The sequence below is a fragment of the Budorcas taxicolor genome, chromosome 15 (genome assembly GCF_023091745.1).
Source record: "Budorcas taxicolor isolate Tak-1 chromosome 15, Takin1.1, whole genome shotgun sequence".
Taxonomy (NCBI): Eukaryota; Metazoa; Chordata; class Mammalia; order Artiodactyla; family Bovidae; genus Budorcas; species Budorcas taxicolor.
In genome coordinates this window covers 52,879,938-52,903,077 of record NC_068924.1, presented here as the reverse complement: position 1 = coordinate 52,903,077, position 23,140 = coordinate 52,879,938, and the positions used below count along the sequence as shown (strand labels likewise).

Sequence of the window (23,140 nt, the reverse complement as noted above, 5' to 3'; positions counted from 1 at the left end):
ATCACAAGTTTGCTGCTATATGAATTTTAATAGGGCCCTGCAGATAAGACAAGGCCACACTGAGGCTAAAGCAGTATTGTGTATGGTTACCACCCCTCCTCGTTTCAGCTCTCCCTTTGACCCACACACCCAGTCCCAAGTCACACACATTTCCGTGGCCCAGGCAGATGGTGCTATCTCTGAGTGGGCAACATCTCACCCAGGGAAAATGTCCAGAAAGCCATAGGCTACCAGGGCTTCCCCTCTGAAGTGAGAGCTGCCTGGAAACAAGGTCTGGGAGTCAGCCTCCCATGGCCCCCGCTAAGCTTCCTCAGGGACAGTGTCAGAAGGAACGAGAAGTGGACCCAGCCTGGGGCTCTGGTGACTTGTTAAAGGTAGGAAGAGAAAGGCACAAAGGAAGCTGAGGAAGTGTTCGTCCAAAGCTGTATGGAGAAATCAGGGCCTGTGGTGCCAAGAGTGATTCAATACGGAGAATGAGGCCCAGCGTCAAAAGCTGAGGGAGAGAGTGCAGCTCAGTGGAAAAGGGGAGGGAGGGAAGCTGTGGGATTTGGCAGCTTCCACTTAGGAGCAAGTCGCCCTCCAGTCCAGCGCCAGCCACCGGTTTCCTCATCTGTAGAATGGTCCTGATGATAAGAGGAAATCCCGAGGCCGAAAACCTCCAGCCCAGGGTTGGGCTGCAGGCCGCCGCCTCACCGGCATCACGCCCAGCTCTCCACTGCACTGGAAGAATGCCTAGTGAGAGAGGTTGTCGGCTCAAGGCCCCCGTTCTGGGCTGGGGCAGGGAGAGGCGGGACATTAACTAGATGCTCAGCCCTTCTCAGATGCAGACTTCATCCTTGACCTCGTTCTTCCAGGGGCAGCCATTTCCCAACCCCGCCCCTGCACGCATCGTCCCCACCCTCTTCGCTGCCTGGCGAATCCAGACTAAGGACCCGGACTGGCCGCAGCCAGCAACCCCGCCCGCACAGACGCGGCTGCCTAAGAGAGGGCGGCGCCCCTGCTTTGGAAGCCTGCAGGGATCCGCGACTCGGAGCCCCAAGATGCTCAGTCTCCGCCCAAGAGCCTCGAATCTGGCTCCAGGCTCCGAATCTGGGGATCGGACGTGGCCCCAAGGCTGTAAACCCTAAGCTTGCACCGCCAGCCCCGGTTCCAGTTGCCAGAGCTTCGGGGCGCGGGGTCTGGCCCTTGGGAAGACAAGGACGGGGAGAAGGCTGGCTAGAGAAGCCTGGGGCCCGCAGAGGCGCGCTACCAGAAGGCGGGTCCCGGGGCCCTTTAGGAGCTGGGCTGAGGCCTCGCTGGAGCCCCTGGTGGCTGATCTGAGGAAAGACAGATTTAGCTCCTCTCGCGCTGTGATACCCGCCCTTAACACCTGGGGGTGCGAGGGCGGGTACCGTCGGGGCACAATTTTGGCATTTTCAGGTAGCAAGGAGACGGCGCTTGCGGATTCGGGGCAGATCACAGGGCCAAGTCCTGCTGCAGCAGCACCTTCCGCAGTCTTTGTCGCGGCGAGAATGGACATCTAGAGGAAGGGGATGGGGAATGCACCCCAGTCTCAGTCCAAAACGTGGGGGGGAAATTGCATCCATTTCCAGCCTCTGCTTACAGTCTGCCACTAAGACCTATGCCCTCTGCCAGCTAAATAAATAATGAATCTGCCCTCTTTTTTCTATCTCTATGGCCACCTCCTCTTACCTCACACATATCACAGTTTGTAAATCTGTATGTGAATTACCTGATGGCACTCAGGATGTAAGAAAGGAGGAGTTTTCTTATTTTGACAAATCAAATTAAATCCAGTTGAAGCTCCTCCTCTCCCTGCCAGGGTAGGCAGGAACTCTAATTAATCTTAGTCACTTTCCTGAAGCCTCCCCCTGTCCCTAGGTCCAAGAGGCTTATGCCTCTTGGAAGACACATGATGGTTGTCATGATGGCTGCCCCAGTCCAGCTAGAGGGGCGCTGGAGGCCTCATGCCCCCTGAGCCATGCTTGGCTGGGGAGCTCCCTAAGCCTGCCCAGGTTGTGACATTCCTGCCACCACCCACATCCCTCAGAGGCCCCATAATCCAGACCCCCAGCTCCCCGCCCTTTCTAAACACTCCTGTTCCCAAGTCAGGCCATTGTCAAAACCTACATTTTACCCCCTCTCCATCTAGGCTCATGCATTTAACATCCTCCATGGACTTAGAACTAATTCCTGAGGGGCAAGGGCTGCACCATTGTATATTCTCACTTGCAACATATGAACATTCCAGTTTCTCCACATTCTTGTCAACACTTGTTATTGTCAATCTTTTTAATTATAACAGTGATTTCTTTGCCTATTCCAGAATCTTCCAATCTTTTACACCCAATAGATATGTAATAACTGTGTGTTGAGCAGATGAATAGGAAAACAGGAAACGGCAGGTTTAAGCAGGAGGATGAGCTCAGTCTGGTACATGTTGAGTGGGACATGCTTTTGAGACAAGGAGAGAGGTATCTAGGAGACTTCTGGATATTGTAGTCTCAGTCTGGAACAGGAGTCTGAGATGAAGGCAGAGATGGGGATCTATTAAAATGTGGGCTTCGCTAGCCCTGGGAAGTTATGTGAGGCCATGAGAAGGGCTGCATTTACTCAGGGAGAGTGTGGAAAGTGAGAGAAAGGTCCAAGACAGAGTTTGGGGAAGCACCAACATCTCAAGGGTAGGAGAGGAAGCAGGCTCTGAGCAGAGCATGCCACAGAGCAGCAGCAAGGTCAGAGGAGAACTGGAAAAGATTCACCTTGGAGAAAGCATCAAGGAAGTACAAGTCAACAGGATCAGAGACATGAGTGCTTCCCTATGAGACAGATTACTAAAAACATGCATTGAACAAAATGGGTAAACTGTCAATACAGTTGAAATTGAAACTGTCGATACTATTGAAGTTTTGTGATGGGTACTTAGAAGTTCATTACACTATCCTCTCAACTTTCATGCACATTTGAAATTGTCCATATTTCCAAAGTGACTTTTTAAAGTATCCATTGGGCTAACAATAAGGAGATTACTGGTGAACTTGGCAATTGCATAGTCTCTGGAGGGAGGAGAAACCCAATTCCAATAACAGAGGATTTTCTCGTACCTGACTCGGGACTCACCAATATTCCAGTAAGCAATCACTGGGCACAAACACCCAAGTATTCTTGAGAAAAGAGAAGATTGTGTGTGACAGTCATTAATTTTTCATAGGTGTTGGTACCTCCACACAGGGAATTTTTCTCAGCAGGCCCAGCAGCCAGCCAGGAGCTCTTCCTCAAAAGGGGGAAAATTGTTTACCAAGGAGTGCCTGGCTTTGCTCCCGACTCCTAGACACTCCATTGCGGTTCTTTTCTCAGGGTTTGCCACAGGCTGACTTCATCCCCATCTGCTGCAAACACATGAATCACTTTGCATCCGCTGAGTCATCAAGGCTACGAGAAAGAGCTGCCTGCCCTTCAGCCTGGACACCTGGAAGCCTTCTTTTGCTCTAGGCTCCACTTGAAGCTGGCAGCCTTACTGGCTTCTCTGTAAATGAATCAGAGCAGCACTCCAAAATATGACATACATTGCCACCAGAATACATGGAAACCCAGCAAGTATGCTTCTTTCTTACTACTACTAGGAAGCAGAAAGCACAGCAGGTTCCTTTTACTTTGCAGGATGTGATAATGTTACATGTTAACTTTACTGGGCCACTGGGTGCCAGATATTTAGTCAAACATTATTCCAGGTGTGTTTGTAAAGAATGAGATTAACATTAGACTTATAGATGGAATAAAGCAGATTGCCCTTCCCAGTATGGGTGGATCTCATCTAATCTGTTGAAATAGAACAAAGGACTGAGTAAGGCTGCATTTGCTCTCTGCCTGGCTATCTTCAAGCTGGGACATCGGTCTTCTCCTACCTTCAGACTGGAACTAACCACCTCTCCTGCTTTTCAGGCCTTCAAACTTGAACTGAAACTATACCACTGGAACTCCTAGCTCTCCAGCTTACATCACAGGACTTCTCAGCTTCAATAATCCAGTGAGCCAATTCCTTATAATACATCTCTTTGTATCTCTCTATCTCTATATATACATATCTATAGCTGTGTCTTCTATTCATTTTGTTTCTCTGAAGAACCCCAGGGAGTATCTCTTTCCTGGCATGATCCAGAGCACTGAACACCCAGAAACTTCACTCAGGTGGCAGGCCCCTATGTTCTTATGGGATTCATCTCCCATTATCAGCACATTTTTTAAAGTATCTGCTACTTTTAAGTCTCTGAATCCTAGGAACATGATGTCATCAATGTAATAGACATTCTGTGTCTGTGTTATGGAAGGATGATCAGGTTACATTGTAACAGAGAATCAGAGACTTAGGGAGTTTCAAGACAAGATGAGAAAGCTGTATTGCTGCCCCTGCCAAGAAAAATAAAGCTGCTTCTGGTATTTTCTATAGAGGAAGTTTAAAAAAAAATTCTTTTTCAGATAAATAGTTTCATATTAAGTGACAAAAAAAATGTATATTTGCTCCCATAAGAAGACTACACCCATTCATTCTTTAAAAAAAGACTGCACCTAGAATGGGAGCTGCTGGAATCATTATTTGGAATCACCTGAGTAAGTTTATGGTAATTCCCTGTTCATCCTCCAAGACATGCCTTCTGCACAGACTGAAGAAGTAAATTAAGCGAGATGCAATAGAAAGTAGCTTGCATCTCTCAAGTCTTTGATGAGGGCACAAATTTCTGTAATTTTCCTGGATTTGCACCATTAATTTGGGTTATTGATCAGTAAGAAGAAAAAGTTCGAGAAGCTTCCACTTGGCCCTTTCTACCATAGTGGCCCTTATCCACAGTCTACAGGGGCATGTATGCTGTAGATTTCAATTATACTCCCTGAAACTAAAGATGCAATTGCAGGATGAGTCCAGGCACCATGCCTGGACTGAAGTCAGACTCTGGTTGTCGCCTGACGCTTGTGAACCTCTACACAGTGGTGTTCTGTGTTCTCAGGAATTAGCATTAGATAGACTCAAGTCCTGCTAATCCTGAAAAGCCCGTGTGTTTTCCTTTCACAGAGCACAGTTCTCTGGCAAATGGTCTAGGACCCTTTGTGGAAGGTAGGCTAAAAGGAAGATTTACAGTATGTATCTGGGGTTCTATTGAAGGGCTCACTCTGAAGGGTACTGGCCTCTCTTCCTTTCAAGGGACTTTGGGTGAGGGACCAAAGTTCTCTTTCATAATGGGTCAGATCAGGTTTTTGCTAGCAGGACTGGAGGGTTTTATTTGTGGTTTTGCTTTGTTGTTTCTGTTACACAGATTACGGAGGATTTAGAAGCTGCCTGTCTATTCCCTTTGGTCTTATTTGGCCCTTAAATGATTGGTCTTTGCTAAAGACATCTGTGGGTTAGATCTTTCTGAGTATCACTTGGCATCTTCTGTCCCAGGTGGCCAAGTGCTGCTGTGTGTGCTCTGCTCCCCTGGGATCCCATCATTTCCACTAAAATTATAGAGTGACAGTGTCTTTCACTAGCATCCTTAGCCTGCAGAGAAAAGTACTACATCAGGTTCAGAGATGCTCCCCTCACTGACGTGTTTTTCCGTGCCTTGGTGAAGGGAATTTCCTCCAGGCTGTCTAAGAGGAAGTTGGGACTGTGGAACTTGGCTTGGGGGGGTATGTGAGTAGATCACACAGGGTAAATCCACATCAACATTGCTTCCTCCCTTAGCACTGGATTCCTTCCTCTATATTAAAGCAAAGAATTCTGGCATTTCAATATCAAGCATAGACCTCAGCTGAATCCAGGTTTCTCTCAACCAACTAAGGAAATAATGAAAACCACTCGTAGGTGCTCTAACTAGCACACTGACTCTGGAATCGGCGGTAAACATACTCACACGGATAGTCCAGCCCAGCGAAAATTATGCTCCTCCGTCCAAGGACTAGCACCCACAGACAACATCCCCACAAACATTATCCAGACTTTTGGGTGATATATTAATAAATTAGCCAAACCTTGCAATTCTTCTGATGTGGATGCTTCTTCCTCCCTGATCTGACTCTGGAGCTAGTCCCCTGAGGCAGGAGAGCATCTAAATCCAGTTATGGGACTAGAGACAATGGGGCTGGGACATGAAGAGGGTTGGCTGCCCCTTGGGGAGTAGATTGAAATCATGCCCATGATATTTTGCAGCTCCTTTCATCCATGGGTAGAGTCTCTTCCTCACGCCTTGAATCCTGGCTGGCTTGGTGACTTGCTTTGACCAACAGAATGAGATGGAAGCAACATGATTGAAGCTGCAGAGCTCAGGCCTCAGAGGCTTAGCTCCTGCCTTCATCATCTGAGAATCCTGAGGCCACCACTGTGCCAGGAAGAAGATGGAGATGCAGGACCACATGAGAGAGAAGCTCAGTGCCCGGGCATTCCAGCTAAGCCCAGCGTCTAGTGGATGCAGTCACCGAAGCCAACCCAGACCAGACCAGTGGAATAAGCCCCCAGCCAACCCACAGAACTGTGAAAAAGAACGAATTGTCATTTTAAGCCACTACGTGTGGAGTGGTTTGTTTCTCTACAATAAACGACTAAAACACTTTGCAGGATAACTTCCAAGACAAGGTCATTTCAAGGTCTTCAGGGAAGGCAGCTTGTGCTGCATGGGGATTTAGTGGAGCTAGGGGTGTTCTAAATCATTCAAATCCTCCCATATGGCCTCTAATTCCCACCCTGAGATCAGTGCCCTAAATTTCACCCGAGATCTAGCAGTGACGTGATTGCAACTGACAAACTGACAATGTAATTTGTTGACTGCAGCATCAAAGTCCCGTCTTGGTTAAGTTATATAACATAGCTTAGCACTCCCCTCCTGTTCTCGGGCCTCTTCTCCCTTCCCCTGCTGAGTTTGTCATCTCTGGCTTATACCAAGACTAGGTTAATGGAGAAATGACATGGGAAGAAAAAAAAAGAAAAGTCTGACCACTTCTCAGTAGGTGTATTTGAAGTGTCAAAACACTTGCTAATTCTTGCTGAAACAGCGGGTGGGTTAGCTTGTGCCTAACCACGTGGACTGTATGCTCCCCTTAGAAATGAGACACTGGAGGTAGGCATGTGGAGGAGCTGAGAAGACATGTCCATGACAGAGAGGAAGGAAGAAAAGCGACAGCAAGTGGTAGTGAAGGTCCAAATACCGCCCCCTGCCAAGAGCATCTGGAGGGAATGTTTGGTGTGTGCTGCCCAGAGATGCTTCCATAAGACCCTGGGAGCGCAGAGATGGCCAGACTTCTGACAGGGCCCAGGGAGGGTCTCCAGGGAGTCAGTAACCTTTGAGACAGGCTTTGAAGGATGAGTAGGGCATCCATGGGCAGAGGTGAGGGAGGCATGATGCCAGCAGAAGAGGCTGCAGGAGCGAAAGGAGAGGGAGGGAGTCCAGGGGAGGCATAAGTCAAGCTCTGGGGAGAGGAGGGAAATTGGAGGAGTGGGAGAGGCAAAACCAGCTGATCTGCTCCTGCAAACACATTAACTGAAAAAGTGAAAAAGAATAAACCATTCACTGACCTCAGGGCCTCCCCATCAGCCTCTCCTTCCAGCCTCTCTGAGCAGTTCAGCCCAGAGCCTGGCGGCCAGACCTTCCTCCATCTCACCACTCCCCTGCCCCCCCGCCCCAGGCCTCTCACTGTGTCCCAAGCTCCCACGGCCCTCCCAGTGGCCACATCTCTGTTCATGCCGGGCCTCTTTTCCAGAATGCCTCTTCCTCCCTTTCCTACCCACCTCTAGCACTCTTCTTCCAGGGAGTCTCCACTGACCGCTTCAGCTCAGCCTGATCCCCAGGTTGTATGGCATAATAGAAATAATCAGGCTTCAGGGGACTTCCTTGGTGGTCCAGGGGTAAAGAATCTGCCTTCCAAAGTGGGGGACGTGGGTTTGATCCCTGGTCGGGGAACTAAGATCCCACATGCCGCAGGGCAACTAAGCCTGTATGCTACAACTAGAAAGAAGCTCTTGAGCTGCACCTAAAGATCTTGCATGCCCAACTAAGACCCAATGTAGCCAAATAAATACATGATCTTGAGTTACTTGCCGTCTCTTTTTAATAGTTAGTATTTTTCAGCTACATATTGCCAAAGTATCATGGGTTACTGGGCAAATTCATTCTCATTTCATTATCACCACAACTCTATGAGGTATGTACTGTTATCATTCCCATCTTATTAGTGAGGAAACTGAAACTCACAGAAGTTAAGAAACTGGTCCAAGGTCACACAGCTAGGAGTGGCAGAGCTGGGTTTCCAGCCTGGTCTGCCAGGCTCCAATGTCTCTGCCACTAAGCACCAAAGGACCCACTGAATCACTTCCTCTGAATGAGCATTTATTAGGCACCTCCTATGTGCCAAGGGTATACTGGGTCTGGAGATGTGGCAGGGCACAGGCAGACAAGGGCCCACTTTCAAAGAGGTTTTAGCTGGAATCTGTTTCCTCCTCCATAAGATGCAGGATAATGAGCCCCAGGTGCATAAACTGGAGTAAAGATTATATAGGATCCCATTGGTTACTGACTCCCTCCTATAAACCAGAGGACCTCATGTGTATTGACCCCCTCTCTCCTCCACAGCCAGCAGACCTGCACTCCCATACTTGCCAGGATCTGTCACTGACCTGCTAGGTGGCCTTGGGCAGGTCACGTTATTCTCTAAGCCCCAGTTTTCTCATCTATAACTTGGGGCTACCAAGTTAGTAGTAATAGCCACCCCTGAGGGAGGCTCTAAGAATTAAATGAGATTATACACAGCATTGCTGGGCACACAGTTGGTGATCAACAGAAAGTTAATCCCCATCTCTTCACACTTGCACTCACACCCAGGACCCACACAGTGAAGCAGGGTCATCGTTTCTCTGAGACTTAACAAGCATCGTGGTGGAAATAGCAGAGAGGTCCCTTCAATGGCCTCAAGGTGGCAAGAAAGCTCCACACAGGACTGTGATGGGCCATCAGGGGCACTGACAAGGCTGGTCCAACCCTGATCTATCTACCCACCTCCGCCACCTGCCCTGCCATCCCTCACTGTGAAGGGGGAGCACAGACCTCTCACCACCCTCCCACCTGTGCCCAGACGGAGGCAGGTGGCCTCAGGGCCCCCTTGGTGTCATCTGGGCAGCCCCACACTCAGCCCTGGCTTCCTTCACTGTCCCATGCCCACCTGCTAGGGGCGCTGTTGCAGGCTGAGCTTTGGGTCCAGAAGTCCTGAGTTCTAGTCCAGTCTCCCCATCTCTGAGCTATACCTGTGGGATTAGGAAGACTTCCCACCTAATTGGGCTATTATGGGGATTAAGTGGGATAACGTATAGAGACTGTGAGGTTATACACCTTTATTATTAAAATCTGGCCAGTTCCTTTCCAACCCTTCCCATGTGGCATGGAGAAAGAACTCTTAATTGACTAGGAACATTTCCCAGCTCAGCCCCCCTGGCTGGGGAACCTCAGGTAAATCACTTAATGTCTCTCAGCCTTGGTTATCTCATCTGTAAAATGGGAATAATCCCTACCTAGCCAAGGTGTCAGGAGACTGGGACAAAATATATATATTAAGTGACTGACATGGTGTTTGGCACATAGTAGTCGGACACGACTGAAGCAACTTAGCAGCAGCAGCAGAAGCAAAATACAGAGGTAGGATCAGCTGGTATTATTAAAATCACTATTCTGATCAAGAAATGCCTACTTACCCTTCAAGGCCTACTTACCCCATGTCACTTCCTCTTGGGATCTCCCCATAGCAGTCATGGCTTCTTCCTCTGGATTCCCAAAGCCCTGGCACCCTTCTAACACAGATCTTCCACTTACTAACACATGTTTTCAGTGTCTTATGTGTGTGTGTGAGGCACTGAATTTGGGTGCAGGAGGTAAATAAGATGAACAAGACATGGTCCATATTCCCACGGAGCTTCCATTCTAGTAGTGGGGACAGACCGTAAATGTGTCAATAGGTAGAAAATTTAGGAGCAGAGTCAGTAAAACAAGAAAACAAAGTTAAGTAACATAGACTTTAGTTTCTTGGGCTCCAAAATCACTGCAGATGGTGACTGCAGCCATGAAATTAAAAGATGCTTGCTCCTTGGGAGAAAAGCTATGACAAATCTAGACAGCATATTAACAAGCAGAGACATTAATTTACCAATAAAGGTCCATCTAGTCAAGGCTATGGTTTTTCCAGTGGTCATGTATGGATGTGAGAGTTGGACCCTAAAGAAGCCTGAGCGCCAAAGAATTGATGCTTTTGAACTGTGGTGTTGAAGACTCTTGAGAGCCCCTTGGACTGCAAGGAGATCCAACCAGTCCATCCTAAAGGAAATTAATCCTGAATATTCATCGGAGGGACTGATGCTGAGGCTGAGGCTCCAATACTTTGGCCATCTGATGCAAAGAACTGACTCATTTGAAAAGACCCTGATGCTGGGAAAGATTGAAGGCAGGAGAAGGGGATAACAGAGGACAAGATAGTTGGATGGCATCACCGACTCAATGGACGAGTCTGAGCAAGCTCCAGGAGATGGTGAAGGACAGGGAAGCCTGGTGTGCTACAATCCATAGGGTCACAAAGAGTTGGACACGACTGAGTGATTGAACGACTAAAAATCGAAGCTGCTTATATAGTGAGTTTACGGAATGCTTTGTGGAGTAGACATTTAGGCTGATTTCTGGATGACCAAAAAAAAAAAAAAGCAGTCTTGCAAAGATCTAGAAGAATCATTTTCCAGAAAGAACTAGTGCAAAGGCCCTGACTCAGGAGAATAAGCGTGGCATGTCTGGAACACCGTGAGTACCGAGCGTGCTTGTCACTGTCTCTACCTCTCCACTTCTAGGTGAAACCTTTTGAGGGCAGAGATCTAATTTACTGAGTCCACAACATAGAACAGCCCTGGAGCTCTGAACAGCCATGGCATTATGGTAATAATGAGAATGAATCGGCTGGCCCTTCTGCAGCCCATTCACTTCTTGGAGGACTCTACCTAGGTTGCCCAGTCAGGCAGGGACTTCCTTTTGAGACCAACACCACCCAGGGCAGAGCTGTTGGCAAAAGGAAGCGGGAGAGGTGCCCAAAGTCACACAGCCAGCAAGCAGCAGAGATGGGTCATGAACCCAGTTTCCTCTGTTCCTCTGCCTCGCTGGCCACTCCTCTTCTGTCCTGTGCAATCCACTTGCCCTCTCTTCCCTGAGCTGTGAGGTCAGGAGCCCCAAGCCTCAGAAGAGGTAACCATTGTGTATCAGGACTCTCCTCGGCTCCTGCTCCAAACCGAAGTACAGAGCAAGGACCCTACAAGCTCCTTCTTCACAAAGTCCTGCCCAGTCAGGGAGCCTGAGCTTGTGCCCTCCGGCCCTGGATGTGGATGAGGTCAGATGGAAAGGAAGGCCTCGGGGCTGAAGACTGGGATCCTGAAGGCAGCAGGACAGCAAAGCCCTGGGCTCCAGGACCAGCGCTGTCATTCTGGCCCTGCAGCCTCCACCTCTCCAGGGCAGCCAGAGCCACAATTCCCAGAGTCAGCACACAGTGGGCCTGCCACACAGTATTATCTCGTTATCTGCCAGGATTTGGGGGCCTGACAAGGACTATTAGCAGCAAACAGGGCTTAACAGAAGGAGCCCTTGTCCCCAGGGAAGAATGACATGGTAACCTCCGATCCAGTCACCTTCCATGATCCAACAAAATTTCACTGGAAAAGTTTTATTGAAAAAAAAAATTGTACAAATAAGTTCTTGGTTTGACAGCAACAAAGGCTCATTTCCCCACTTTCCTCCCCATTTTTGAAAATCTATAAAAGGAAAAAAACAATGTTCATCCCCATGATGCCTGACCGGAGTCTGCCCAAACCCACCCCCCTCCATGAGCTATTTCTTAACCCCCTCTCTGGGGTCAGACTCACTGTAGGAGTACCTGTCCCAGGGGCTGCAGCACCTAGTTTTATAGATGAGGGAAGTTGGGAGAAGATTGGGAGGGGGCTGAGGTGGTGGTCATGTCAGGAAGAGGGCCCCCATTCCATGAGGGCTTGGCTGAACCCCCAGCTCGATTCCATCTCACAGATGAGAAAGCACTGGGCTATAAATATGAACACTGATTGAGGCAGGCTGGATCCCAGGACTGAGAGCGGGGCTCGACGACTGCCGCCCAGCACCCATGGGACACGGGGTCTCGGCTCAGCATCATGACACCTGGGGGACCGTGTCCAAGCTGAGTGAATCCAGGCCGGGAAGGGCTGCTCAGACACACAGGAAGCCCTGTTTTCCCACCCCCCACCCCACAGACTATCCAAGGTCGGTACCTCAGCTCCCCCACCCCCGTAGCACCCATGTGTCTCAGGAGCCTCCCTCTGCCCCCTGCCATCCCACACCCACCCTGGGGCCCTACAACTCGTCTCGCATCTTGTCACCCTTGGGCCGGACTAGGCGCCCGATGAACAGCAGAGAGCCACTCTGGGTGTCTCGAACCAGGAAAATGAAGGGGTGGTCGGCGTAGAAGAGCTTGGGGCTGCGCAGCTCCTCACGCCCGTAGATGTCCTGGTCGAAGGGATTGCCGTCCGTGTCCCACTCGAAGGCAGTGGCGTGAAACACGCTGGCCAGGTACAGGTCCTTCTTGCCCGACATGCGAGACAGGTCTGCCTTGTTCTTGTCGATGGCCTCGGTCAGACCCAGCCCAGCCAAGTGTTTCTGTAGAACCAGGTGGATGATGGTGAAACCATGGTAGGCAAAGTTCCTAGCCCCTTACCCTCCACCCACACCACCCACTGTCTCTCCTCTTCTCTGAGCAGAAGTCACCATTCCCTGGCCACCTTCTGTGTGCCAGACATGGTGTGGAAACTGCAAACCACTTTCCTAATTCATGAGAGCCCTGCAAGAGCTTCCAATCACCACTTCACAGATGAAGAAACCAAGACTCAGGGGGAAAAGGCAGAATATATGCCTGGACCCGCTGAGCAGTCTTGACCTGTGGTATGAGTAGTAGACAGCCAGCATCGGCCTTCCCTGGGGGCTTATATGAAATGCACGTTTTCTGCTCCAGCCCAGAGCCTCTGAATCACAGTGTCTGTAGGTAGACCAGGAACCCTTCGTAACCAACGCTCCAGGTAATTCTTGACACACTCATGTTCGAGAAAGACTGACCTAAGGACAGCTCTGACCACATCACTCTGGGGCTTAAAATCTTTCCAGAGTGATATGAAGGCTGGGATTTGCTTCAAGATAATCTGATGGGTGTGATAGTTGATGTTGAGTGATGGATACATGAGGGTTCCTTAATCTATTTTTAATATAGTTAATGTATTTCCATAGTATCTCAAAAGTTAAAACACACACACACACACACACACTCTCTTTCTCTCTCTCTTCTCTCTCTCTTTCCAAGGCTCTGCACAGCCCCTGGAAGCCAAGGACAAGCTCTTTCCTAGGAACTGTGCTTGCATCACAGTTTCACCCCCTAGCATGTACCACTCTGCTCTCCATGCAACAGCTTCCCTGAAACTGCCTCCTCAATAGCATCTTTGTGTCTACCCTGTCTCTGTAAGGCCCTTTAGACACCACGTCTTCTGGGGAGCCTTCCCAGCCCCACAAGACTGGAGCCACGCAGCCCTGACCTCGCTCTATCAGTGTGTGGTCCTGTCGTCTCTCCCACCTGGTTCAGTGCTCCCTCAAGGCAGGGCCCATGTTTGGGGCTCACCCTGCTCTCAGTGCAGAAGAGGCGGTGGTAAAGAACTGTCGGCTGAGTGAACAGCTGCCCTCAGGGCCCAGCTTCTGGAGGACAGTGCACCTCCCCAGCATGGCCAAACCGGCCTGATACCTAGGGGCCTGAGAGTCCAGGTGTCCCGAGAGAGGCATTCGAGGCCCAGCTATTCCGGTCCCCATGACTTTGCACAAATTACCACTTGGAATTTTCCACCTCAATCTACTGTAGGGTGGTAGACAGTGTGTCCACCCAGGGTGCCAGGAAAACACGGGAGAAAGAAGACGAGTCAGGTGATGGCAACTGCAGAACGGGCTGGGGGAGTGTCAGAACAAGCCCAGGAGGGAGACGGGTGTGGCTTCTCTCTGGAAACCTCATGCTGTCTACCGCACAGACCACACAAGTTCTACCAGTCTCCAGCTTGGAGTCTAAGCCCCATCTCATCTTAAGCTTTCTCCTCCACACTCCCTCAGCAGCAAGTCTGAATCAATTCTGCAGGCAAGGGATCGCCTACAGAACCGTTTCTGGAACCTAAGGGAGGAATGAGATGAAAGTTTTCCTTTTTGAACAGAGAAAAAAAAAAACTCTCTCCCGATTGACAAAAAGGCCACCCTGAGTCTCCACCTGAGAACTGCAGCCCCAGCACTTACTATCCAGGGTAACCTGAGCAAGTCACTGCTTCTCTCTGAGCTGCTGCCCACCACCCAGGGTGGTCATGAGGGGGAAACGATGCTTAGCAGGTTGGTTAAGTTTCCAACCAAGTGACTCAGAGCTGAAAGCTATTATTAGTCTTACTAGTGCATGGGGAACAATCCTCCAGCTTGAATAGTGGAGGCATACCCTAGAGACATTGCGGGTTTGGTTCCAGACCACCACAATGAAGTGAATATTGCATTAAGTGAGTCACACAAATTTTTTGCTTTCCCGATGCATATAAACGTTATGTTTGCACTATAGTCTATCAAGTCTGCAACAGCATTATCCCTTAAAACAACGTATGTACCTTAATTAAAAATATTTTATTGCTAAAAAGGCTAACCATCATCTGAGTCTTTAGGGAGCTGTAATCTTTTGCTGGTGGAAGGCTTGAAATATTGAGAGAATTACCAAAATGGGACCCAGAGACATGAAATGAGCCAACGCTGTTGGAAAAGTGGAGCCAGACTTGCTTGATGTAGAGTTGCCATAAATCTTCAAAAATTAGTAAAAAAAAAAAAAAAAAAAACTGCAATAAAGAAAAGCACGATAAAATGAGGTATGCCTACACCTTGTGCTGAGAGGCAGCACAGCGTAAGATTAAGGACATGGCTTGGTGCTAAATGTCTGAGTTAGTGACTGTATGACTCTGGATAAGTTATTCAACTTTTCTGAGCCTCAGTTTCCTCATCTGTAAGATAAGGCTGATAGTCCTGCCTAATATGGTGTTGAGGATTAAGAATTTAATACATGCAGAGTGCTTAGGAAGTGTGCCTGGCACACAGCAGGTGCTCAATTATACTTAAGTATTGATGTTGTCACCATCTTCCCAAAGGCAGGGACCCATGCTCCCCTCCCTCAGCACAGCCCAGTACTGCCTGGACACCCAGAGGGGCTCAGGACAGACCCGCTGAGCTGATGACAGACCACCCCCCTGCCCAACTCTAAGCCCTGCAGGCCCGAGTTGGGCCTTCCCTCACCTGCAGGTCGTGGGTCACCTCCACGACTCCCTTGGGCAGGGAGATGGCCACAGCCTTCTTCTGCATCTTGCCCATCCAGACCTTCAGCTGCTCTTTGGTCAGCAGCTTTTCCAGGCGCTCAAGGGGCTCCACGTGGTGGGGCATGATGATGATGAGGCTGGACAGCTTGTGCGCCAGCGGCATCTCCACCATCTGCAGCTTCTCCTTCTCGTCGTCATAGTAGTTGTAGAGACCTGGGAGAAAAGCCGAAAGGGTACTGGGCACGCTGTGGGGCGAGGGCGGGCCAGGCCCTCAGCACCCTCGGGCCCTCACATTGCCCACCCGCCCGGCCCACCCTACTCTGCAAGGCACCTACCTGTCCGGTGCATCATGGTGACACCCACGGTATAGGAACGGGTCACCATGAAGCCTCGGTTGTCCACCATCTTGTGGTGGAATCTCTCGTCCCAGTGCGCTGTAGCAGGAAGTAGAGCACAAGATCAGAAACAGACGCGCTGCTCCCCTTACTCTGTAAACACATTCTCCCAACTGAGCATCCCGGATGATTCACCCCTGCCACAGGCCTTCGTTCCAGTCTTTGAGGTTCAGCTGCAGCCCACCTCCTCGCTGAGCACCCAGTCCCCTCGAGTACATGCTCCTGCTTTCGGAATGGGGACATGCTGCCTGAAGACAGGGCTCTCTACACATAGTCAGGGCCTGGCAGTTTCCACATGACAGGAAATATCTCCAAATGGAGGACCCTCAGTCCAGCCACTGCCATGTCCGCCTCTGCCCTGACCCCTGCCAGGCATTTGGGCAACACGTGCTGAGCTGAACTCCCCACAGCCCCTGCCAGCTGAGGTTTGTGCCCCAAGATTGCCTTTAATTCTTGTCTGCAAGCCCTGTCCCTGTGACCAAAAAACATGACCCCCAAAACCTTGCATTTGTGACAGTGGCCTGAGTCCTGACCAAAGTCACATCCAGACCCATGTTCAAATTCAGTCTCAGTCACCAACTGGCTGCAAAACCTTTCACCGCTCCTATCTTGGTCCCCTCATTTGTCAAACAGGGGCACCTCATCCTCATAGCAGCCTGTAAGAGCAACAGTGCTATCCATATAGGTACTCAGAAGTACACATTAAGCCCGAATCAAATCTTCAATTCAAGGTGCACTTGGACATGAGTCTGGGTTCTCTCCTCCTAGCTCAGCCTGTTTTATCACCTATGAAATAGAGTAACAACTCCTACCCTCAAAGTTGCTTTGAGCATTAGGCATGATCACAGGTGTGGAGCCAGCTCATTACTGAGGCAGAAATGATAACTGAACTTAATTCCAAGACAATCAACAGCACTCTGATATGATGCAACACATCCTGTGGAGTCCTTCGGCTGGGCTTGTACCTGTGTCCCATTCCTTTAGACACAACGCTGTGCTGTGCCATGCTGAGTCGCTCAGTCGTGTCTGACTCTGCGACCCCATGGAATGTAGCCTGCCAGGCTCCTGTGTCCACCAGGATTCTCCAGACAGGAATACTGGAGTGGGTTCCCATGCCCTCCTCCAGGGGATCTTCCTGACCCAGGGATCGAATCCAGGTCTCTCGCATTGTTCTTTACCATATGAACCACCAGAAAAGCCCAAGAATACTGGAATGGGTAGCCTATCCCTTCTCCAGGGGATCTTCCTGACCCAGTAATCCAAGAGAGGTCTCCTGAATTGAAGGCAAATTCTTTACCAGCTGGGCTACCAGGGAAGCCCCAGACACGACACTACACCTCCCTAAACCTAGTTTGTCATATATAAGGAGTTCAATAACTGCCTCCCTCCATGTCCACGGGTTGCTGTTAATGAGGACTGGTGCTTGGCACAGAAATACTGATTGATCGGACTTGCCGGGGGCGGGGCCTCAGGGAGAGGAGACCCCGCCCCACCCTGCCCCGCCCCACTGGACTCACGCTTGAAGAACATGGCATTGACTAGCAGCGCGCCATCGGTGCGCTCCACGTCCTTGGTGACCTCGGGCAGCTTGCCGTCGGTGGTCTGCGCCGCCCACTCGTTGATGGACTGCAGGGCGCTCCGCTTGTCGCGGAAGTTGATCTTGGAGTGCTCACAATTGTAGTGCTGTTTGCTGCTACGCACGAAGTCCTCTGCGAAGCTCACGGAGCTGGGCCCATACAGGCGGCTGCCCAGCTTCCAGGTGACGTTGCGCGCCGTGCTGTTGCTGAGCGAGCGCAGCAGCTCGCCCAGGCCCGCGTGCACCTCATCGTCGCGCAGCTGCTCGGCGCTCAGCACCGCCTTGGCCTGCGACGCCGTGGCCGCCTTGCCGCCCAGCGACACTAGCCCCAGGGACGAGGCCACCACCACGGGTGACAGCAGGATGTTCTCCACCGCCTGGTCCTTGGCCATGGCCTGGTATAGGCTGAAGGCCAGGCCGGCGCTGCGCTCAGCCAGCGTGGCCGCCTTGGGGCTCAGCTTCTCTGCGGTGCCCGGAGCTGCTGCAGCCGCGGGTTTCTTCACCTCAGCGGCCAGGGCCCTGGCCAGGAGGCAGATGGTGCTGATGAGCAAGAGGGCACGCATGGCTGGGAGGTGGGTTGTGAGCACCGAGGAGGACCTATGAGGGTGGCAGAGAGAGGGCACTCCTGAAGCCCCAGTTGTTCTTCCCCTGCACCCATCCCCACCCTTCTGGCTGCCTCGGAGTCCCCTGGAGACGGGAGTGGGAGAGTCCAGAGCTCTGGGGAGCCCAGACCTAACTCCAGGTTGCCCAAACTGGGGCTCTCCATCTGCCAGATCTCAGAGGCCTTCTTTGACTCCTCATCTAAAGCAAGCAAATAGCCCCCTCAGCCGTATTTATTTCTTACACTGAACTTAACATTTACCCTCATGTGTCTGTTACATATTGTTTCCATCACAGACCTGGAAGTCTGTGTCCTCCAGGAGGGCAGGACACACAGCCCATCTGGCCCCCCTTTATAGTCCCCTGTGCCCAGCATGCAACAGGCCTCAGCTATTCCTGAATGAACAGAAACCAGGGCCACTTGGCCAAACCCAGGCTCTTCAGTTTGCTGAAGGTTAGCTCAGATCTCTTACAACCCTGGGACCCTTTTCCAGTGGGTGGGGTAAAGTGGGAGACGAGCTGAGGGTCTGCATGAAACTCAGGGGCCTGGACAGAGGATGCCATGTGGGTGGAGGTGCAGTGTTCCTCCCCCATGCCTTCCCTTCTGCACTGGGATGTTAATGAGTCACCGGTAGGTTCACTGATTAAATGAGAGAGAACCCAGATGCTCTACTCTGCTGCCCCAAAGGGTGACCTTGAGTCTGAAAATGTGCAAGTGTGTGTGTGGCCACCCCTCACTCAGGCTCGGGCTCCCATTTTCCAAGTTGTAAGGGTCTTGGTCTCCATGCCCAGGCCTCTGTCTTGGCAGGACGTGCCTGCCCACCACCCCTCGAGCAGATGGGAAATCCCCAGGACAAAAGCAGGAGGGGGATAGGAGGTGGGGTAGGTTTCCTGAGAGGAAGGATATTCAGGGACAGGGCACGTTACAGCTCAAAGGAACACTGACACCCGCTCCCATTCACCAGAGGCTGGTGGCCAGCTGTGTATTCAGTCTCCCAGGAAGCAAGGGCCACTCAGATTCCATTCTGCCCTCCCATTCCCATCTGGCAGAAATCGCCGCACATGCCCACCTACACTGTGGCTTCAGGACTGCCATCCTCAAACCACAGCTGTCGCAGGGTCCCCTATGACAAGCCCCTCGCCCCTCTCTGGGGCCTCCCATTAGGACAGTCTCTCCACATTGACTTATTTCCACACTCGCCCCACTTTGAGATCATTTCCGCCTCTCCTTCGGACAGCACAAAGGAAGACGAGATGATAGGGCAAAGAAAAGGGCTGGAAGGAACTGTGGTAGAAGCTGGGATCCCACTGCGCTGGCACATCCCAACTCGTGGTCCTCAAGGTGGGAAACTCAGAATCCTGGTGAACGACCCTCAGTATTTGGGAAGGAGGGAAGGCCACCAAGACCCACAACTGCCTGGGAGAAGGTACCAAAGAGAACTGTAGCCTAAAGTAGGGATTGCATAGGTAAGATAGTTTTACCCTATAGAATAGCTCTGGGCCCAGGTCACCTTCCTCCCACCAGGCCTAGAGCCTCAGAGGCAGAGGGCCTATATAATTATTGTACAAACAAGGACACTTGGACACTTAAGAGAGTAAAATGGTAATCAGTTCAGTTCAGTTCAGTCGCTCAGTCGTGTCTGATTCTTTGCGACCCCATGAACCGCAGCACACCAGGCCTCCCTGTCCATCACCAACTCCCGGAGTTCACTCAAACTCATGTCCATCAAGTCGGTGGGAATACTACTAATTATTATGCCAGGACAACAGGCATATGGTCATCCTATTCAAAGGCCGCCTTTAGTCCAAACAGCGGATGCCAGAGCTTGGACCTCTGCAGAGGTCACCAGCATCCCCCGGAGAGATAATCTAGGAGCCCAGTTCACAGTCCTGCCACGTGGCAGGCACTATCTTGACAGCCCCCACCCCCAGCCAACCAGAACCTCAAAGGGCTGGGAGGGGCTTTTCAAGAAAGCTCCAAATGACTAGTTTGGGATTCCTCAGGCAGCCACATAGCTGCGCTCCTGTTCCTACTGCCGGCTCCGGGTGACGTGGCAGGCTGGAAACTGAATTATCTCCACCCGCCTGCAGAGGGGGGCTTCCAGCCTGGGAAGCCGGAGGCCTGGGTTCAGGTCCCAGGGCGTGGGGTGCCACGGAGCCTTTCTGGCCCTAGTTTCGAGACCACAACATCAGACTTTGCAGGGAGATGTGCGGCGAGGGTGAAGGGCTGTTAACCCAGTGTCAGGAACGGAAGAAGGCAAGTCACTGCAAGCAAGCCAGCCTTCCACAGCCCAGCCCCTGTTGCCACAGAGAAATCCCAGCCCTGAGGCCAAGGTTAGATGATTTATGGTCCCACAAAGAAAAATACACAATCACAGAACCAAGGCCTGTGCCCACAGCTAGCCAGAAGGAGACTGGATTCCAGGCTTTTTAAGTAGATGAAAGGGAAGCAGATTGGCAGAGGGGTGGGAGCACCAGAAAGGGTCTCAAACACTTGAGGAGGTCTAAAGTACCTTGAAACTGCCTCAGGGGGAGGTCAAGGCCTGCCTTTTTCATTCTGAAAGAAAGCAAAAGAGTGAGGAGGATGGGGTAGGGCAGAACTGGGTGGTGGTGAGGACAGGCCTGGAAGGCCCAGCCCCGCTAAGGGACCCCCATCTATTCTGCCCCTGGCAGAAGGCAGACACAACCAGCTCTAGATCTGGGGGAACTCGGACGTCATCCACTTCACTGCATAGCAGGAGAAACTGAGGCCAGAGAGGGGCAGGGAGCCACCTCCATCGTCAAGGATCAGTGGGGGTCAAGGATCAGTGGGGGTCGGGCTTCCTAGCACAGGGCTCCCTCCTCCCAGAAGCTCCCACAGAGCCCCTTCAGAGGGCTGGATTCAGTGTCCGGTTACAGCCAGTTTTTTAAAAAAACATTTCTGCTGGGAATCCCAGTGCCCAGAGACAAAAGGAGGGGACCAGGAGGCCTCAGGAAGGGGGGATGGGCAGATGAACTGTCTGAGGGCAGGAGGGTGTGGTCCCAGCCAGAGACTTCCAGAGAACCAAAGCCCCCAGATTTTCCTGCAGCCTCCATCCGGGCCCTGCAGACCAGAGGGACCAGCCGGAAACCCTGGAAGAGGCGGGGCCAGGCTTTCTGGCCATGCTGGAAGCCGGTTTCATTCTTCTCCCTCCACTCCAGTCACCTCAGGAATGTCCCTAAGCTGGGGGCAGGGAACCCCGGCCTTTGAAGTAACCTTAACGCTGCAGTGACTCCAGGAACCAGGTGGCGGCGGACAGAATTAGAGCGGGTGACCAAAAGCATTCTAGGGAGCCCCCTCCATCCCTGTCCGTCCTCCCTTCTCTAGGGGGATGCAGACCTGGTCACCTCCTCAGCCTCTTTTTGGAGGGAGGTTGGGGAGACTGGTGCTAGCCAAGTCCCTCTTTTAGTTGCCATCACCTAGGCATACAGGCTGCTGATCAGAAATGGAGTCGCGGTGGGTGACTCCTCCCAAACCGTGGGGACCCCGAAAGCCAAGACAGGCTCCAGGAAAAGTCAAGGTTATTTCACCTCCTCTCCCCACTACCCTTCCTCAGGAGGCTCAGATACCCCCCATCAAGCCTGTGAGGAGGCTGGTCCACTGGCCCTTGGGCCTCAACCCACAACTGGAGGCACAGGGACATGCAAAGCCAGCCTGGCCTCCCTGTTCTTGCGGGAAGGAAATGCAGACCCGGATCCTCCCTCCTTGATCCTGCAGAGAGAGGAGCCTCAGCATCGTGGCCCCCAGCCCGCCTGTTCCCTCCTGGCCACCACCACTGCTGCCCCACACTTCTGGGGAACCCTGCACTTTCTCCGGGCCCTGGGAGTGTCCCGACTGCCCATCCCGGCTCCATCGCGGCGGTGGCCCTCAGGCTCTCTCCGCCGTCACCATCTAGTCTCCATCTCCAACTCTCCAGCTGCCCCCAAAAGTGCTGGGACTCCAGTCTGCGGGCTTAGTCTGTGGCTCTGGTTGGCCCCTAAACCCTCGCCCGGGCCGCTCTCCCCTCTCATTCCCTTGAGTCCCCCTAAAAAACTCCCCCTGCTCCCCGCCGCTCCCCCCGGCCACCCCCGCCCCTCACCTGGCCGGGCTGGGCTGGCGCCGGGACTGCAGTCACAGTGCCACACTGGAGCCGCGAACGGATTCCACTCTCCGCCGCGCCCCCGCGCTCCAGATCTATATATGGCGTTCCCCCACCCCACCTCCCGCCCGTCCCGAGAAACTTCTGGAAAGTTGGAAAAGCTTCCGGAGGGCGCCCCTGCCTCGCCAAAAAAAGCCAGAGACCTCCCCCAAACCACCCCGGCTTCCGCCCCCTCCTTCTGCAGGCAGTCAGCCGGCCCCTGGGTCCTACTGCCCTGCTTATCGGACGCGATCGCAGCGCCCAGGAGCTCCGTGCTGGGCGCCCCGGGGCCCGCACGACTGCGGAGGGGGCGGGCATCCTTCGACTCAGTTGAGACTCTTGAGTTCGGACCGCTTAGATGAAGGGGACACGGGGCTCCCTAGTGAGAGTTCCGACCGCTTAGACACAGGGCTTCAGGGTCCTCCTCTCTGGAGAGGAGCCGCCACATCCCAAGGCTCTTGGCACAAGCCGGCTTATCCCTGATCTCACACCTTCCAGCTCCCCTATCCCGACAGCGGATCTGCCTTCAGGAGGATCCACTCCCCCATTCTCGAACTGAAATTGGGCCCCCCTGCCAGCCCCCTCCTCTCCTTTCTCTCAGGGGAGGTGGTCAGAGGTTGGGAGGCAGCACCCTTCTCCATCTTCAGTTTATCCTGAACACCTTGGAGCTCAACCTCAGGGACCACCTTAACAGGAAGAGTGGCAGCCAGTTCCTGTACCTGGCCTTACCCCAGGAAGGTTTTGGAGACACCTGGGGAACACCAGGCAGTCTGGCTGGGGCTGAAAGGGTGCACGGGGAGAATACCCGGGCTGACCTTTAAGTAATATGCTGTGTGACCCTAAGGAAGTTACTTTCCTTTCTGGGCCTCAGTTCCTTTGTGAAATGTCATTCCTTGCCTCCTTTCCTTGCCTGTCTCTGTCTCTCTCTCCTTGGTCATCCCTACCCCCTCCCTATCTGAGTCCCCTCCCACAGGTCTCTATCAGCTCCTCTCGCCTACCCTCCCACAACTGATAGCCTCTGGAGCTCTGAGCTAAGCTGGGGTAT

The 23,140-nt window shown here is 52.1% G+C and overlaps 1 protein-coding gene across 2 annotated transcripts; it reads right to left on the bottom strand.

Moving 5' to 3' along the window:
• Positions 1–12,327: 12,327 nt before the first annotated feature.
• SERPINH1 (serpin family H member 1) lies at positions 12,328–22,194 on the bottom strand. 2 transcript variants are annotated; one of them, XM_052652807.1, is made up of 6 exons: positions 22,057–22,136; positions 20,473–20,516; positions 17,301–17,956; positions 15,724–15,822; positions 15,369–15,601; positions 12,328–12,683 (listed from the first exon to the last, which is right to left on the bottom strand). In XM_052652807.1, exons 3-6 carry the CDS (start codon positions 17,920–17,922, stop codon positions 12,381–12,383), a joined length of 1,257 nt encoding a protein of 418 aa, XP_052508767.1. In that variant the 5' UTR covers positions 17,923–17,956; positions 20,473–20,516; positions 22,057–22,136; the 3' UTR covers positions 12,328–12,380. The 2 variants fall into 2 exon arrangements, with proteins under 2 accessions (XP_052508767.1, XP_052508768.1); XM_052652808.1 differs by lacking the exon at positions 20,473–20,516 and having other exon boundaries at positions 22,057–22,194.
• Positions 22,195–23,140: the final 946 nt, after the last annotated feature.

Coding starts and splice junctions, on each gene's coding strand:
- SERPINH1 (XM_052652808.1), bottom strand. CDS start 17,922: ATGCGTGCCCTCTTGCTCATCAGCACCATCTGCCTCCTGGCCAGGGCC. Junction 15,823..17,300: donor CAATGCCATGTTCTTCAAGC/GTGAGTCCAGTG, acceptor TTCCTGCTACAG/CGCACTGGGACGAGAGATTC. Junction 12,684..15,368: donor AGGTGACCCACGACCTGCAG/GTGAGGGAAGGC, acceptor CTGGTTCTACAG/AAACACTTGGCTGGGCTGGG.